Source organism: Carassius auratus, unplaced genomic scaffold (assembly GCF_003368295.1).
Source record: "Carassius auratus strain Wakin unplaced genomic scaffold, ASM336829v1 scaf_tig00217227, whole genome shotgun sequence".
In the NCBI taxonomy this organism is placed as follows: domain Eukaryota; kingdom Metazoa; phylum Chordata; class Actinopteri; order Cypriniformes; family Cyprinidae; genus Carassius; species Carassius auratus.
The window spans coordinates 91,130-110,682 of NW_020528951.1; the positions used below are offsets into that span (position 1 = coordinate 91,130).

The following is a 19,553-nucleotide window of genomic DNA, read 5'->3' on the forward strand; positions in this document are numbered from 1 at the left end:
TCAGTGTGTGTTCCTGGCAAATATCACCTACAGATTTAATTTACCTGATTACAAGAAAGTGTTTTTAATCAAAACCGAATGCACCATTGATTAAAGATTAAATAACGTTGACAGTAACTAGCTGTTTTCCAGGCTATGGGTGTTTCCACATTGAAAAAAGATAAGTAGTTAATGGTTTGTGTATGTTAGCATTAGTTCTCACTGTGTCTGAAACAGACTCGTTAGTGACTGGTGCAGGCAACAAACAGCATTTATTCATTTAGCAGATAATTTTAAACAAAAATATCTATATACAAGAATAATATAAATGTATTAATCCAAACCAGAGCACAAGCTCTATCATAAGTATAATTTACTACTATTTTCATTATTCTATTTTTCTTTGAGGATTGCAATTGACAAGTTACAATGTAAATAATTACTTTTCTCATTCAAAATTAACTAGGCTTTTTAAATATCCAATACTGCAATTTAAGTGCTCAAACACATTTAAAACCAAGCAAGTCAATGTCTGCATGATATGCACATTACATAAAAAAGAAAAAGAAAAAGACATATGCATGACATCACTTCAGTTATAATGAAAAACTGTCATTACAAATATTTTCTTGCACACACATGCACTCATCACACATTGTCATAAACCTAATGCTTCTCTTCTGATAAACTGATGCTTCCATAGATTTAAAAAAACTTTTATGAAAGGATAAAACATTTCTGTCTTCAGTTCACATAGTTTTAACTGTTTTCTTGAGGCACAGAGAAACATTTCAGCTTCTTCCCCCAACAGTGTAGATGTCGCTGACTGCTCAATAACTCGTTCAGTGAAACTAAATTATTGTTTTACAAGCAGCTCAGTAATTTTTCTTAATGACAGGATCAAGATGTGTATAAAACAACAATCCAGTGGTAATATTAATTTGGTGAGATATTGTGACTGACAGATGCGTATTCACAGTGAGTCTCCTCTTTACTGAATCTGACTGTAGCTTCACTGAGAGACTCTTCTTGCTTCTGGAAACTGACAGCAGCGTACAGGAGCCCATCAGAGGGGATTGTGGGAAACTGAACTGTGGAGTAAAGTGGATTCTGTGAATCAGAGGGGATTGTGGGTGACCGAACTGTTGAATAGAGATTAGTTGATTCAGGATCTAAGCCTAGACTCTCTTCTTGAGCCTGCAAGAAAGTAAAATCCCACAATCATGAACCCTTAATTGAAAGGTACAGTATTCATACAAACATCTCACATGTTTAAACACAGATCAGTTCTGACACTCACAGTTTCATGATCTCCTGCCTCTCTTCTTTCTGATGAGATGATGCCTGTGCGTGAAGGAGAAAGAAAATGGAGATGATTTTAACTGTGTAATTCTGACCAGCAGAGGGTGACAAACTCTGGTTTATTAAATGGTCAGTAGTGTGTTTCTATCTCTCACCGTGTTTACTGCAGAGTTTTATTTTGAACAACAGGAACACTAAACCCACAGCCAGCATGATCAAACCCACAGAAACCACAGCTGTCACAGGAAAGCCTGAAATCACACATTGATTTATTTTATTATTATTATTATTATTATTATTAAAAGCTACATTTAAATGACATTAAAAACTGCCAGAAGGTGTAGGGGCAAATCATTGTCTTAGTGAGTCATTGAATGGTTTAGTCAAATTATTATTATTATTATTGGCTAAATTATTTAGGGACTAAGCAAGTGAAACTAATTCAACTCAAATTGTGAAATTTGTGTATTAAATTCAATGCACACAGACTGAAGTAGTTTAAGTCTTTGGTTCTTTTAACTGTGATGATTTTGAGTCACATTCAACTAAACCCCACCAATTCACAATCTCAACAAATCAGAATACTTATATAAAATAAAATAAAAATAAAAACATTTTCAGTCAATTGTTGGCCTTCTGGGTCTCATTTTGCTTTAATTACTACCTCAGTTCGGCGTGGCATGGAGGCAGGGCCGTAGCTGGGGTTATCAGGGCCCCGGTGCAGGTTGTACCAGTGGGCCATGTTTGAAAGTGTTTAATTTGTATGTTCATTCTCTTTAATTGTTTGTGCTATTTACGCAGTGTTTACATTGTTTTTCAAGCTTGTAAGTGTTAAAGTTTATTTGCTCTAGTTTAGAAAATGGTAATAAAATCTGACAAATTAATCTTAATATCATCCTAATATCAGATAACTTTGATAGAAAGATATGTAATGGATTGCAATCAAACGGAAACTTCAAACAACTGTCAATACTTTGTTGACCAATTACCAAGCAATGATTAATTAATTTTAGATTAATTTTAGATCAGATTAATTTTGTCCGGTCTGTGGTGTGAAAAGGTTACATTAGCATTTCTGGAAAAAAAAAACACGTAAGCAAAACATGGTGAGGTCAAAGTGTTGTCTTTGGTCCCAAAAATAATTTATTTATTGTAGAAATTTCACTAATCCACTTTATGAAAGTTTATTTGGGTATAATATGCCACAGTTCACTTACATACGCACTTACATAAATTCATTATAGTGTTCTGCACGTACTAGTAATAAAAAAAGAAGAAGAATAAAAAAAACAATATAAAAATGATATCTGGTGTCTGACTAATTGTTGGTTTGACTATGCATTAATTCTTGTTAAAACTACAAAGTAATTCAGTCGAGAGCAGGGAGTGATTTTCTTTCTTTCATTTTCTTGGATTAACATTACAGCAGCTAGTAGCTAAATTAGGCGCGGTCACTTTAAGAGACGATGTATCCATCCAATATAATACACATCCCATTTTTTCTCAACTGTTTACTTTCACTTTAGACAACCGATAGTTTTTTCAAACATACTTTTCAATACGAGTATTTTGACATATTTTTACGTATTTGTTGTACAAAAAAAAAAAAAAAAGTGTTTTGCCCACCTCTATCAGCGTGAGCCCTGAACACCGAACACTGTGGCTGCTGGATTGGGCTCTTTTCTGTTAGTTTAAACTGCGATTTTTATTTACTCGATCAGGTGCAGGAGGAACTTCGAGGAGAACTTCACCAAGGAGAGCTTCAGTGTTGCTGTCCGCGAGACGCGGCTCTCTCTCCGCGTGCGTAATGAACTCAGCGAGCGAGTAACCAGCTACTCAGTTGAGCTTTTCCTCGTCTTGTATTTAAATGCTTTAAACGCTTTTGAATGTTTAAATTGGACAGGCTTAAAAACACGTGAAAATTATAAGCTTTCGAGACGACACACAGCAGTGGCCTGTCAACTGTCCTGAGCGTCTTTTTAGACTGGCTTCAGCCAGACGGTTGAGATCGCCGGGGGCCCCCCACTAGCGACGGCCCTGGATGGAGGTGATCAGTTTGTGGCCCTGCTGAGGTGGAAGCCCAGGTTATTTTGACAGTGGCCTTCAGCTCATCTGCATTGTTTGGTCTCTTGTTTCTCATCGTCCTCTTGACAATAGCCCATAGATTTTCTCTGGGGTTCAGGTCTGGTGAGTTTGCTGGCCAGTCAAGCACACCAACACCATGGTCATTTTACCAACTATTGGTGCTTTTGGCAGTGTGGGCAGGTGCCAAATCCTGCTGGAAAATGAAATCAGCATCTTCAGAAAGCTGGTCAGCAGAAGGAAGCATGAAGTGCTCCAAGATTCTTGGTAAATGGGTGCAGTGACTTTGGTTTTCAAAAAAACTCAATGGACCAACACCAGCAGATTACATTGCACCCCAAATCATAACAGACTGTGGAAACTTAACACTGGACTTTAAGCAACTTGGACTACGAGCTTCTCCAGCCTTACTCCAGACTCTAGGACCTTGGTTTCTGGTGCATCGAAATTCTAGTGTAAACTTGCTACGTGCTCAAAAGAGCCTTAAAAGACCTCTGTAGCCATATAAGAGACAGAGATAGATAATGCATGCAGCACCTCTCAGTTTGTTCCAGAATGTCTGTATCTTGAGCTATTTACGATTCTGTTATGTCTGGGTTTTTAATGAGAAACACATTCTCTGGATGTATCTCTGTATTCAACTGAGCCATTCACTTTAAAGCTAAAAGTTATAAATATTGACAATCATAGGGCAGTCTGACCTTCCAAAATGTGGAAGTGAAACAGAACTGCAAGGCTCATTTGGTATTTTTGAATAGATAGGAGACATATGACCAATACTTCATAAATATTTGAGACATGACTTCATTTTTGATCACAAGACTCTTTGTTTTGAAAGGACTACATAAGGAGGTGCAGACCCCTTCCTTTCTCAGTCTCTACCTAACTGAACTTGGGTTTCTCATCTTTACTTTATCTTTTATTTCGGGCTCACTTAAATACTTTGAACTCTTACAGGTTATTCAACTCAGATACTTTGAATTTTAATACTCTGACTTTTGATATACAAGTATTCTTATATACAGGTTAATATCCATGTCGATAATGAAAAAAATGTATTGGGATCAGCATTTATAGACATTCTGAACTCTATTGGTGTTAGACAACACGTTTCAGGACCTACTCATTGTCGAAATCATACTCTAGATTTAATACTGTCACATGGAATTGATGTTGATAGTGTTGAAATTATTCAGCCAAGTGATGATATCTCAGATCATTATTTAGTTCTGTGTAAACTTCATATAGCCAAAATTGTAAATTCTACTTCTTGTTACAAGTATCGAAGAACCATCACTTCTACCACAAAAGACTGCTTTTTAAGTTATCTTCCTGATGTATCCGAATTCCTTAGCATATCCAAAACCTCAGAACAACTTGATGATGTAACAGAAACTATGGACTCTCTCTTTTCTAGCACTTTAAATACAGTTGCTCCTTTACGCTTAAGAAAGGTTAAGGAAAACAGTTTGACACCATGGTATAATGAGCATACTCGCACCCTAAAGAGAGCAGCCCGAAAAATGGAGCGCAGCTGGAGGAAAACAAAACTAGAGGTATTTCGTATTGCTTGGCGGGAAAGTAGCATATCCTACCGAAAAGCATTAAAAACTGCTAGATCTGATTACTTTTCTTCTCTTTTAGAAGAAAACAAACATAACCCCAGGTATTTATTCAATACAGTGGCTAAATTAACGAAAAATAAAGCCTCAACAAGTGTTGACATTTCCCAACACCACAGCAGTAATGACTTTATGAACTACTTTACTTCTAAAATCGATACTATTAGAGATAAAATTGCAACCATTCAGCCGTCAGCTACAGTTTCGCATCAGACAGTGCACTATAGACCCCCTGAGGAACAGTTCCACTCATTCTCTACTATAGGAGAGGAAGAATTGTATAAACTTGTTAAATCATCTAAACTTACAACATGTATGTTAGACCCTATACCATCTAAGCTCTTAAAAGAGGTGCTTCCAGAAGTCATAGGTCCTCTTCTGACTATTATTAATTCCTCATTGTTATTAGGACATGTCCCCAAAACCTTCAAACTGGCTGTTATTAAGCCTCTCATAAAAAAGCCACAACTTGACCCCAGAGAACTAGTTAATTATAGACCAATCTCGAATCTCCCTTTTCTGTCCAAGATACTAGAAAAGGTGGTATCCTCACAATTATATTCCTTCTTAGAGAAAAATGGTATATGTGAGGATTTCCAGTCAGGATTTAGACCGTATCATAGTACTGAAACTGCTCTCCTTAGAGTTACAAATGATCTGCTCTTATCATCTGATCGGGGGTGTATCTCTCTATTAGTTTTATTGGATCTTAGTGCTGCGTTTGACACAATTGACCACAACATTCTTTTGCATAGACTTGAACACTTTGTTGGCATCAGTGGAAGTGCATTAGCATGGTTTAAATCGTACTTATATGACCGCCATCAGTTCGTAGCAGTGAATGAAGATGTATCATATCGATCACAAGTGCAGTATGGAGTACCTCAATGCTCAGTTCTAGGGCCGCTACTCTTCACGCTTTATATGTTACCCTTGGGAGATATCATCAGGAAACATGGTGTTAGCTTTCACTGTTATGCTGATGATACGCAGCTCTATATTTCCTCGCAGCCCGGTGAAACACACCAATTTGAAAAACTAATGGAATGCATAGTCGATATAAAAAATTGGATGACGAGTAATTTCTTACTGCTAAATTCAGAAAAAACAGAGGTGTTAATCATAGGGCCTAAAAACTCTACTTGTAATAACCTAGAACACTGTCTAAGACTTGATGGTTGCTCTGTCAATTCTTCGTCATCAGTTAGGAACCTAGGTGTGCTACTTGATCGCAATCTTTCCTTAGAAAGCCACGTTTCTAGCATTTGTAAAACTGCATTTTTCCATCTCAAAAATATATCTAAATTACGGCCTATGCTCTCAATGTCAAATGCAGAAATGTTAATCCATGCATTTATGACTTCAAGGTTAGACTACTGTAATGCTTTATTGGGTGGTTGTTCTGCAAGCTTGGTAAACAAACTACAGCTAGTCCAAAATGCAGCAGCAAGAGTTCTTACTAGAACCAGGAAGTATGACCATATTAGCCCGGTCCCGTCAACACTGCACTGGCTCCCTATCAAACATCGTATAGATTTTAAAATATTGCTTATTACTTATAAAGCCCTGAATGGTTTAGCACCTCAGTATTTGAATGAGCTCCTTTTACATTATACTCCTCTACGTCCGCTACATTCTCAAAACTCAGGCAATTTGATAATACCTAGAATATCAAAATCAACTGCGTGCGGCAGATCCTTTTCCTGTTTGGCGCCTAAACTCTGGAATAACCTACCTAACATTGTTCGGGAGGCAGACACACTCTTGCAGTTTAAATCTAGATTAAAGACCCATCTCTTTAACCTGGCATACACATAACATACTAATATGCTTTTAATATCCAAATCCGTTAAAGGATTTTTAGGCTGCATTAATTAGGTAAACTGGAACCGGAACACTTCACATAACACCGTACTTTCTACATCATTAGAAGAATGGCATCTACGCTAATATTTGTCTGTTTCTCTCTTGTTCCGAGGTCACCGTGGCCACCAGATCCAGTCTGTATCCAAATCAGAGAGTCACTGCAGTCACCCGGATCCAGTACGTATCCAGACCAGATGGTGGATCAGCACCTAGAAAGGACCTCTACTGCCCTGAAAGACAGCGGAGACCAGGACAACTAGAGCCCCAGATACAGATCCCCTGTAAAGACCTTGTCTCAGAGGAGCACCAGGACAAGACCACAGATTCTTCTGCACAATCTGACTTTGCTGCAGCCTGGAATTGAACTACTGGTTTCGTCTGGTCAGAGAAGAACTGGCCCCCCAACTGAGCCTGGTTTCTCCCAAGGTTTTTTTCTCCATTCTGTCACCGATGGAGTTTCGGTTCCTTGCCGCTGTCGCCTCTGGCTTGCTTAGTTGGGGTCACTTCATCTACAGCGATATCGTTGACTTGATTGCAAATTAAAACAGACACTATTTCAACTGAACAGAGATGACATCAATGAATTCAATGATGAACTGCCTTTAACTATCATTTTGCATTATTGAGACACTGTTTTCCAAATGAATGTTGTTCAGTGCTTTGGCGCAATGTATTTTGTTTAAAGCACTATATAAATAAAGGTGATTGATTGATTGATTGATATACTTTATATTATTATTTTAAAATATATATTTAACAGTTTGAGTACTTTTCAAATATTATAATCATTTTACTAATCTTAGTTGGCCAAATCCATAATATATGGATTGCTTTTAAAACTATATTAATTTTGGAATTGTATTTTCTATATTTGAAGCTGGTTTTAATACTTAATAATCTGTTTGCAAGTTATGAGTTGTATTTTCATTTTCTATATTCTCTGACTAAATTTGCATATTAATATACCACCACACCATCTGACTTGGATTGAAATAGTTTTTTGCATCAGTTTCCAAATGAAATACAAAACTTGCTCTCATCTGAAAAGAGGACTTTGCACCACTGGGCAACAGTCCAGTTCATCTTCTTCTTATCCCAGGTAAGACACCTCTGACATTGTCTGTGGTTCAGTAAATCTCTTGACACATCTGTGTGTGGTGTCTCTTGATGCCTTGACCCCAGCCTCAGTCCATTGCTTGTGAGCAGTCCATTGCAAGTTTATTTTATTAAGTTTACTTAAGTAAAGTTCAAGTATACTTTTAAGGATACAAAGTGTTCTAGTAGTATACTTGTAAGTGTACTGTTTCAATACTCCTTGGGACTAAATCGGCCCACTTTCTAGTATATAAAATATACTTTTAAATATACTTTAAGTATAACAGTAGCAAACTTGCAACACAACAGTAGCAAACACTAGCAAACACAACTAGTTTACCTCTATGTTTGTAGTTTGTACTGCAATTATAATAAAAGTGAACTTGATTTGTTGATAGTTTACTAATTAAATACTTTGTACACTTATACTGCAAGTATAAAACAAAAACAACATAAAAAAACGGTGAAATGCATGGAAGTACACGTATTACCTGCTTCACTTATTACTAACCAGTTTGACTTTATTTCTGTCAGGCGTCTACAGAAGTTTTTTTTGAGAATTAACAGAGGTTTAGATGTTGATGTTTTATTTGAAAATGTTTGGTCACCATTATTGTGATCAGTGTTTATCAGCTTTAATTGGGTAGTTTGACTCTTGGCTTAGTAAGTTTGTGGTTCCTGTAATAGTGTTTACCAAAACACATAATGTGTTATAAAAGGAGCCATAAACAAAGATAAGGTGGTATAGTTTTTATCATCATGAAGAAAAACTGAGGAAAATTATTTTTATTGTCATTGACCCAAAGTGGTTATTTATTACTAATGAACAATATTCAAAAGACAATACTTTCTTCCCTCAGATCAGAAATTCAGAATTTTTATTTTTAAATACATTTTGATAGAAAAAGCTTTCGAGACACATAGACATCAATAATCAGTAAATGAATCTCAACAATGGTGACATGCTTCATGCAGCAATGCATGCTGGGGGCCACCATAATACAAAATGCATGGCTCGCAACATGCATTGCTGCATGAAGCATGTCACCATTGTTGAGATTCATACGTTGATTGTTGATGTCTGTGTGTGCCACCGTAGGTTAAGTTTTTTGAGCTCATATTTGTTAAAAGATTTTAACTGATTGTTATAGTACTGCTGGATCTCATGTGGCAGAAACACAGGGTTTGTAATGTGAATGTACTAATGGAACAACATAATTGTTAGATTAAAAAACATCAGCGAATCAGGTTATTTCATGATTATTATAAACCCATTAACAGGTAACAGCAATCACTTGATCTCATGTCTCTGTAGCTTTCTTTGATGCTGCAAATGTGCTCAACAAACAAACTGTCACATCAGCCACAATAGCCAAAACGTAATAAGTGTTAAGAGCCCAACTAATGGAAACACTAATCACTGTTATGGTGTTTAACTGTTATGCTGTTATGGAAATTAAACACATTAGAGTTAAACCCCTGTTAATTTTCAATAAGAGCTTTTGTAGACATCTGACAGAAATAAAGTATGTCTGATTAGTAATAAGTGAAGCTGGTAATGCTTTTTCTGGAGTCGTTTATTCCTCCTCTGCTGAGATATTGAGATATTTAATGTGCTGCCATGCATTTCACCCTTTGTTGCAGTGTGGTGCTTATTCCAACCAAAATTCAACGTCTGTCTGATGTCGGAGTTTGACGTCAAACAAAGTTGGGTTTAGACGTCAACCCGACTTTAATTTTCAACCAAAATATGACGTCTGACTGACGTTGGATTAGTTGCAGTCCAACGTCTTCCTGACGTCACATTGATGTACTGTGCCTGCTGGGTGGTGTTTCTTTTTTTCTTCTTCACTTGTGTATTTCTGAAAATTTTGTACAGAAGATGCATACTAGCACCCTCTACCATAAAACAATGAAAACACAGATTCTAGGAGTATAGCTCAAATATATTTAGACTTTTTGTAAGTATAAGTGAAGTATACTTAAACGTAATTTTAAGTATATTTCTGAGAAGTACATAAAAAGTAAACTAAAAGTATACTTTTCTATTTTTGTTTTAAAAGAAGTATACTAATGGCACACTTGAATAAACTTCTTTTTCGTAAGGGTAACATCCCACGAGTTTAAGCTTCTGATGTGGGGTTTTCTGAGAGCACACATCTGAAGCACATGGACAGAAAACTGCCATCACAGCATGTGAGTACTAAACTAAGTTCACATTCACACTCAAGTTGTTTATGTTAAAAACACAAAGGTTACAAAAACATACATTATGTCTGTGAAGTTAAACAGCTGGGAAATAAATCACAGGTTATTTAAGATCTGTGTGGCAGCAGAAATATACAGTAAATACCCAATACAGGTCCGTATCATAGATTTGTGATTTTGGGGGGGCTATTTTATTTTTTATTTTTTTTGCCTTTTTGCTTTAAGCTCCTGTTAATTTCTGACCCCGAGGAGGGGATGCGAGAGGCCCTTCTTTTGCAAGTTAAGCAGGTAAAACATTCTGCTTCTGGATGGTTGCTTCCTGTTTGTGGTTTAAAACTGGTGTAAAAATGACTCTGTTCATCACACATCAGATGGAAGCTGCAGACTTTACACAGCATCCTGCTTTAAAGGGACAGCCCACCAAGAAATGACCACAATGAGAGAAGATCACATTTTGTGATGGTCATCATTTACTGAGGCTCATGTTGCTTAAATTCTGTACTTAAATCTGTACTCTGAGTTTATTTTCACAAAATATATTTTGACAAATGTTTGTAATCAAACAGTCACCCAATTGACTTTCACTGCACTGAATTATAAAACACACATGCACAATTTCATCTTTTGTGCTCATCTGAAGAAAAAAGTAATATTTTTTTGAGCAATGTGTTCTGCTGCTCAGTATTGGCAAGTTACAAAGTAGGTTTTAATAAAAAATAAAAAAAAACAATATATATATATATATATATATATATATATATATATATATATATATATATATATATATATATAAGTCATTAATTACATTGATTACATATTTGGTCACACTATCCCTTTAATGAAAGAGTTTTTTACCTCCGGTCACGTGTAGCTGAACTTCAGTGAATATGAAGGACCCAGAGCTCTCCTCTGCACACCAGTATTTCCCAGAATCCTCTGCTCTCAGATCGCTGATCTTCACAGAAAAGGTTTCTTCAGTCAGAGAGAATCTGCTGTTATCTGATGAAACATGAACTCCGTCTCTGAAGCAGATATTGGGCTGATCTCCTCTGCAGAAAAACCTCTGTGTTTGATTCCTGATGTGTTTACAGCTGATGGACACTGATCCTCCGACAGACGCTTCATGAGCGACCGCTGAAGAAACAACATTAAATATGATGAGTCTGAGAACAGAATGAGCAGAAACATTGAGATTAATCCTCACCGTTCTTCCTGATGATCATGAGCTCAATGTGAAGATTAAACACATCTTTCACTGCACACCAGTATTTCCCAGCATCCTCTGCTCTCAGCTCAGTCATGGTCACAGTGAAGAGATTGAGTTCAGTGTAGTCCTTTACTGAAATCCTTGGTTTTTTATGATCTTCATCTGACTGAATGATAATTTGAGCATCTTCAGTGAAACACTTTCCTTTACACAGATACTTTACTACTTTACTCAAACACTTTCCTCTGCGCAGACACTTTTCTTCAGTGTGTTTTTCATCATAAGGGCATTTGATCTGGACTGAATCTCCTTCACGTCTGATCACTGGAGGCACTGATAGTCAAAGAGAACAGAGATGTATTTATTCACTGTGAAATACATGCATCTATGACTGAACTGCATGGTTTGTGGTGTCTGTACATACTGGTTAAAGTCAGTTGATGTTTATTGGTGAGAGAAACAGAAGTCAGATGCTGGTGTCTGGTTTCTGCTCCACACCAGTAAACTCCAGCATCTCTCAGGCTCACATTACTGATGCTCGCTGTAAAAACTCCTGCTGTACTGTCAGAAAACTCAAAGCGCTGCTTCTCTGATGAACTGATGCTCTGACAGATCTTCTGCTCGTTCTCTTTACAGATGTGTTTGATGGACTGCTGTTCCTCAGGGGAATTACAGCTGAGTTTCACACTTTCACCAATAACAGCAGCTGATTCACTTGATTCAGGGAAATGATCAACTATACACACACAAAAAAACAAAAAAACAATGAAAAATATATCAGTAATTTAATATTAAATAAAACAAATCTTTCCCCTCATTTTAACTGCTAGAAAGTGTTCAGAAACAAAAACATGCTTGATGCAAAGTTGTGTAAAATAATAAAATATATTGTGAAAAACAATGATGAAACAGACTGATGTATGTGCACAATTAAGAAGTGGACATTTATGAAGATAAATCAGCCCACGTCTCACATGTTAAATATTTTGTAAAAAAAAAAAAAAAAAAAAAAAAAAAAAGTAATACAAACGTTTTCGAGAAATAAGTAATTTGTACTAACTGGTAAGGTAAAAATACATTATGTAGTTGTGTGTACACATTATGAGTTCAACTTCCATTTCCAAACATACACAAATTTCAAATCCACTGGCTCAGTTAACATTTATAGTACAGTAATAATAGCAGTGTACATCTTATTTGCATTTGAAGTGATATAATAAATCATGTAAACACATAGAAGGTAATATTTGGATTTCTCCGGTTCTCTACACTGACGTTTAGAATAACCGAAGTATCTATGCACACACTCGCAAGACCGGAAATCCAAGATGGCGGAGATATGCAACTACCCCATATGTCTTTCTTAAACCTGCAGCCGCCCGCTTCCGCAGAGTTTACAGTATCTCAGAGCTTGTGAAAAATGTACACAAATAGGTATCCAGACTAAATATTCATTCAAGTTATCCATAATAACCGATTTAAACATGATTGCATTTAAATAATATGAAATAATCAATGCTAAACCAAAGCACCAAACATGGCAAAAAACATTGGGTATTTTTTTTTAATTAGCGTAAAAAAAAACTTAACCGTTAAGTAACTAGCAGCACCTCAGTTTTTAAACGCAGGCTAGGCCTACTGCAAACAATTAACTAGGAAATAAATTTACCATTAAATAAATAAATAGGGAGAACTTTGAAAATACGCTAGATATAATTTTAACAAAATAAATCCAAAACTAAAAAAAAATAAAAATAAAAATAATAGAATGCTTTTTTAAAAAGCTTGCTTAACAGGCTATTGCAAAAAAAAAAAAAAAAAACAGGAGCCCAAACCCAATGCAGCCCTTTAGACCCAGTCTAGCAACACAAACAACGAATTGCTTGGTTTCGGTTTTATCCTAATCAAGATCTGCCAAATACACTGAAAAAAGTAATAAGTAAATTTACTTAATTTTTATTTGGCAAGTTTTTGCACAAGCATTTTTCAAGTAAATTTAACACATTTGGAAATTAAGTAAATCTACTTAACTAAGTTAAGTAAAAAAATATAAAATAATAATAAGTACATTTTATTGAGTAAAATTTAATTAAATCATATTAAATTAATGCATTTAGCAGACACTTTTATCCAAAGCAACTTACAGTGCACTCAGGCTAACAATTTTCACCTATCATGTGTTCCCGGGGAATCGAACCCCCAACCTTACGCTTGCTAATGCAATGTTCTACCACTGAGCTACAGGAACACTTCAAAATCTGGTGAAAAATAAGTGAAAACTTCACTTACTTACTTTTTTATTTTGGAAAAGTTTTTACACTAACAAAAAACCCGAAACAGATATTCTAGAAAGTTCTAAATGTAAAATAACAGTTTTATCAAATGAGGGTAAATAAGTCTCTCACTTCTGTCCCTTTAAACCAGTTTACAGCAAAGACAGCACGAAGGACTGGATGCACATGATAAATATTCTGCAATTAAGAAAACAGACAAAATAAATTGCACTGTAAAACCCGATAAGTAAACTTTACTCAAACCGTTTGAGTAAATAGATTGCCTTGATTTGAACCATGTAAGTTTTAAAACTTTGCATTTAAGTAATTAAGTGATTAACTAAGTGCATTTTTACTAAAATCACTTCCACAACACCGACTTCATTAGACGCCATACAGATAAATAATTGATGACTATCATCACCAATATAAAGTATAACAACCTACATCTAGGTACAGGTTAACACCTGATGGCTTTTCTTCTGGGCTTTTGAGTTACAACAAATGTGTTTTAGAAACACACGGTTATAACAGCCAGAGAAAAGACTAAGACAGAAATCAAGGGTCAAGAGCCCAACTAAAGCAGACACTGATCTCTAACATGGTTACTTCAAATGAAACAATAAATCAACATCTAAACCTTAGTTCATCCTCAATAAGATCTTCTGTAGACGTCTGACAGAAATAAAGTCAGTCTGGTTATTAATAAGTGGAGCTGCTGATGCTGTTTGTGGGGTTGTTTCATCAGATCTTGAGAGATTTCATGTATTTTATTTCAGTTGATTTCATCTAAGGCTGTGTCTGAAGTCAGTTGTAGTAGTTCTTGTGTTTCTCTTTTCTTCAGTGATTCTGTTTGTTAAACAGCAGCTGTTCATCACTAATTCTCAATCAGCACTTAGTTAATCACTTAATTACTTAATTGCAAAGTTTTAAAACTTATATGGTTTAAATCAAGGCAATCTATTTACTCAAATGGTTTGAGTAAAGTTTACTTATCGGGTTTTACAGTGCTATTTCTTTTGTCTGTTTTCTTAATTGCAGAATATTTATCATGTGCATCCAGTCCTTCGTGCTGTCTTTGCTGTAAACTGGTTTAAAGGGACATAAGTGAGAGACTTATTTACCCTCATTTGATAAAACTGTTATTTTACATTTAGAAATTTCTAGAATATCTGTTTCTGGTTTTTTGTTAGTGTAAAAACTTTTCCATAATAAAAAAGTAAGTAAGTGAAGTTTTCACTTATTTTTCACCAGGTCTTGAAGTGTTCCTGTAGCTCAGTGGTAGAACATTGCATTAGCAAGCGTAAGGTTGGGGGGTTCGATTCCCCGGGAACACATGATAGGTGAAAATTGTTAGCCTGAGTGCACTGTAAGTTGCTTTGGATAAAAGTGTCTGCTAAATGCGTTAATTTAATATTATTTAATTAAATTTTACTCAATAAAATGTACTTATTATTATTTTATTTTTTTACTTAACTTAGTTAAGTAGATTTACTTAATTTCCAAATGTGTTAAATTTACTTGAAAAATGCTTGTGCAAAAACTTACCAAATAAAAATTAAGTAAATTTACTTATTACTTTTTTCAATGTACTGCTTTAATTTCACGTTAATGTAAATCTAGAGCAGTTCCATCATGGATAGAATACAAAAAGTCTTCAATACAAGCATTTCAAAATATTGCATGTCAACTGTATTTCATGCAATATTTGTAACCTTCAGCCCACAAAAAAAAAACATGCATCCACCAGAAGTCAAATGATCAGGGTTCGAGAGTAAGTAGACATGGCTGACAGATCCTGAGCTCATTGATAAATATTGTGTAAAATGTGCTCATCTTTACACTGAGTGCATGTGATCACAAAATCAAATGTGAAAGTCAACAGCGAGTGCTTATTCAAACTCCATTTCAATACCAGCAGCTCCCTGAGGGGTGAAAATTATATTCAATATTTTAATGTAATGTTCAGAAATTCAGTGTGAGCGGGGGATAGCGGGATCACCCTCGCAGGGCTCTAGCAGAAAGCTTATAATTAGTTTTTATCAGCATGATCTCACAATGATCTGAGCCAATATTGGTGAAAACCAGACAAACTGTCTAGGAACGGTTTGAAAAATAGGTTTTGGTAAATTAAAAATGTCAGAAAGTTTATTAATATTTTTATTTATCTCAATGCAATCAGACAGTTCTTGGTGCTAGATGGATTGAGTTACAGACTCCAGATTGACTGGTTAATGTTGAGACTGTCGTTTATCTGTGACAAATTTCACATCTTCTCCACAGGCAGCTCTGCCAGAGTCTCGTAAGCCAAACAAGAACAAGAACACTAACAATGACAATAGCTGCCAACACCGCTTGAAATAATAATAATAAAAATACCTTGATTAATCTTCAGTCTGATCTTCATGAACAGATGATCATTAACAGTTTTCACTCCACATCTGTACGTTCCTTCATCAGCTTCAGTTAAATCACTGATAAAAACCTTCAAAACTCCTGAACTGGTTTCATCATACACGAGCGCTTTATCAAGACGGATCCACTGATTCTGTTCAACAGAGATCTCTTTTGATGAATTTATTTTGATGAATTTCTGGTTTTCTTTGAATTCTTCTGGAAATTCACACTTGATGAAGACTGATTTACTGATGTAGGCCTCAACCTGGACAGAAGATATCTGACCTGCAAAACAAGATTTATTACATTATTAATATAGTCAGGAGAGATTTACATTTCTTATTTAGAGTTTTTTTTTTATTTGTATTATTATAAAAATGAATCTATACTCACTAGAAACGTTCAGCTCAATCTCTTTAATGAAGGTTATGTGAGTAACTGATGTTTCTGAAGGTGGTGTATCTCCTCCGTCTCTCTCCACTCCACATAAATAAACTCCACGCTCCTCTTCAGAAATGTCTCTGATGGTCACATTAAAGTGATTTCTCTGATTGTCAGACAGGATGAACTTCTCTTCAGATGATTGTGATGATTGAGAGATCTTCAGCACAAACACAGGATCTCCATTCACTCTGTACAAGACTTTGGTGTGTGTTTTAAACTTGTTTTCATATTCACAGCTGAAAGTGATTGTTTGACCTTTATATGCAGATCGGATAACAGACGTCCCACAAGAAGAAGAGGCTGAAAATTATTTAAATAAATCATTGTGACATGCACTGAAATATTAAAATATTATTATTATTATTATTAAAGGTGCACTACAGGGAACTTCAGTCTCTCTATCTCCATCTCTGTGTGACAGGTACAGTGTCATGTTGCTTGCAGTTCATTTTTAAGACTCTTGTTTTTAGGTATATTTATGGTTCCTTGTGATCAGAGCAGATCTGACATTCTTCATTAAAATGTATTGACAGAAAAATTTACATCCTGCAAGACATATATCCAGAAAATCATCTGGGTCTGTGATCACAAAACATTTCATCTTACCACTAAGAGTTCTCCTAAATAGCAGTAAAAGTTTTTAGCTAAGAATTTTCTCTTAAAACCTATTCACAAAGCTGCTGAGACAAACTTTTACTAAGGAATAGAGAGAAGACTTAAACTAAGAGTTAGGGGGCGGGGCTGAGCTCGTTGCTATGGATGATGTCAGCATACTTACTATGCACACAGTGATTGGCTGATAGTGTCTGTCAGAGATTTATTCATAGAAATATTGTAGAGCACAATATTATGTTGCCATATTCAAACAGAGGCTTTAAACTAAAAAACATTAATTGCCACATTCAAATAAAGATTTTAAAATGCAGGCTAAGTGTCACTAATTAAACAAAGAGGCTATGTATTCAGCTAACTGTCAGTCTCTTATATGTATGCTTCTCATAAACAATTAGTCAATATGCATTAGGGCTGCCCTCGACTAAAGCATTTTAAGCATTAGTCGACTATTAGTCATACTTTTAATAATAAATCATATAAATAATAATAATGAGCCTTTGATTGCCACAGCGCACCGGCAATTATAATAATTATGAATGTGCTAGGGAAAAACAGAAAGTGTACTGCATTAACGTTTTAATTTATTGCTACACTAGTGATTTCTGTTTTGGGTTTAAGAGATGAAGTCTGCGACACTGACTCATCTCCACAGCACCTGTATGCATGTTTCATATGGATTACATAATTTGAGAATAATTGTTTTCTGTTTGAAGTAGTTCATTTAAAAAAAGCAAGCATCCAGTTTTGAAGTGAGGCACTCAAGTTCACAGAGTCTGAGACGGCTGAAAGTGCATCAAGTTTGCTTTAATTATTTTACAAAAGAGCTAAATTTAATCGCTATTCTGAGTTCGCACAAATAAACCTAGAGGCTTTACAGAGACAAAAGATGCATTACTCTTATCTTTATGACCAAAAATGAGGAAGTATTTTAAGATCAAATGAGCCCAAGTGCACCTCTGTTCAGCTTCACACTCCACACAAACATGCACACTTTTTTGTAGGATAACATTAGATTGAGCTGCCATGTAAACCCAGCTAGAATTTTTTTATGATAAAAATGTTCTAAGAACATTACCATGGATTGTTCTCACAATGTTTTTAGCAGGTATGTTTTAACAAAAAGTAATGTAACTGAACACTTAAGTCTGTAGGAATGACATGAATGATGTAAAGCTGACTTTCTCCCAATATAATCTGACTCAAAAGTTCAAATTCTGAATCATTATTGTAAGATTACTGTTGTGAATCATGACTTGTGTACTTGCACAGTCACAGTAAAACAGCCTTCTGTAGTGCACCTTTAAATAGTGCTATAGTAAAAATAATTACTGTAGAAATTTATAAAGTTTCATACGTACTGGTGTTCACCACTAACTCAACATCACGACTCCATTCCTGGTTGTTTCCACATGTGTATTTCCCAGCATCCTCTCTGCTGAGCTTCCTGATGAACACTGAGAAGAATCTGCTGTTTTTATTGTCATACAGAGCGAATCTCTTATTATTAACCCGGTGGTGTCGAGTCTCAGTACTGATTCCAGGTTTACAGTCTCTGTCTCTGCAGAAATACTTTCCTTTAAGCTGAACAGAAGAGTCTCTCTGGTTTGTCTTCGTGCACTTGATCATCACACTCCCTCCAGAGCAGCCGATCACTTTAAAACACAGAACCTGACCTGACGAACACAAGATCATTTGATCTGGGTTATTATACAATCAACCTGGACAATATCATATAAAATATTATTTGACCAGGAAAGAACTGACCTGAGATCAGACAAAGAGTGATTAAGATGAAGAAGATGATGATGATGGACGTCATTCCTGATTGACTTCAGTCTCACAGATATTGAGAGAATCCAGGGAGATCAGAGAATCAGATCACAATCCAGGAAGAGCAAGAGCTGGTGAAATGTGGACCTTAATGTAAATTGTGATGTTACAAGCACAAACACCCATCAGTCTCTCTCACATTTCTGTTTCTGCTGTGAGGTTTCCACCCACATGCACTGCTGACAGAACTGATATGTGTTGAGATATGTGATAAAGACATGCAGAGAAACATGCTGTATAAACACATACAAGAAAGATGACATCCGTATTTTAATATCAAAACATATTTCAAACCGTTTCAAAACATCATCCTGCATTCATCACAAAAATCACAGAAAAGCAGACACTTGTTTGAGTGAGAGCATACAGTAGATGCACTGTGAAAATATTATGTTCACTGAATGATGCACTGAATGTTGTGCAATGGCCTGAAATTGATAGATGCACCGTGTGATCTAAGAGATCAGCAGCTCTTCTGGTACATCATCATTTCTATCTTTTACTATCTGTTTGTGGATCCCACATCCTTTGGCTTCTGCCTTTAGATAAAATCCCCCACAACCTCACAACCACGATCTTGAAACCCTTTGAGGGTTTGGTGCACTGCAGAAGTATTTCTGATGTTTATGATTG

General features: G+C 35.7%; 1 protein-coding gene across 1 annotated transcript; it reads right to left on the bottom strand.

Annotated features, from left to right (window-relative positions):
* Positions 1-244: 244 nt before the first annotated feature.
* Positions 245-18,985, bottom strand: LOC113100286 (polymeric immunoglobulin receptor-like). The gene is made up of 10 exons (XM_026265074.1): positions 18,855-18,985; positions 18,449-18,763; positions 16,425-16,775; positions 16,014-16,316; positions 11,786-12,097; positions 11,359-11,694; positions 11,010-11,288; positions 1,437-1,532; positions 1,280-1,323; positions 245-1,176 (listed from the first exon to the last, which is right to left on the bottom strand). The coding sequence occupies exons 1-10, from the start codon at positions 18,907-18,909 to the stop codon at positions 916-918; spliced, it is 2,352 nt and encodes a 783-aa protein (XP_026120859.1). The 5' UTR covers positions 18,910-18,985; the 3' UTR covers positions 245-915.
* Positions 18,986-19,553: the final 568 nt, after the last annotated feature.

What these genes read in the sequence shown, in the direction of transcription:
- LOC113100286 (XM_026265074.1), bottom strand. Translation starts at nt 18,909, where the DNA reads ATGACGTCCATCATCATCATCTTCTTCATCTTAATCACTCTTTGTCTG. An exon ending in AAAACTCTGCAGTAAACACG is followed by an intron (nt 1,324 to 1,436) that starts GTGAGAGATAGA and finishes CTTCACGCACAG; the next exon opens with GCATCATCTCATCAGAAAGA. An exon ending in AGGCAGGAGATCATGAAACT is followed by an intron (nt 1,177 to 1,279) that starts GTGAGTGTCAGA and finishes ACTTTCTTGCAG; the next exon opens with GCTCAAGAAGAGAGTCTAGG.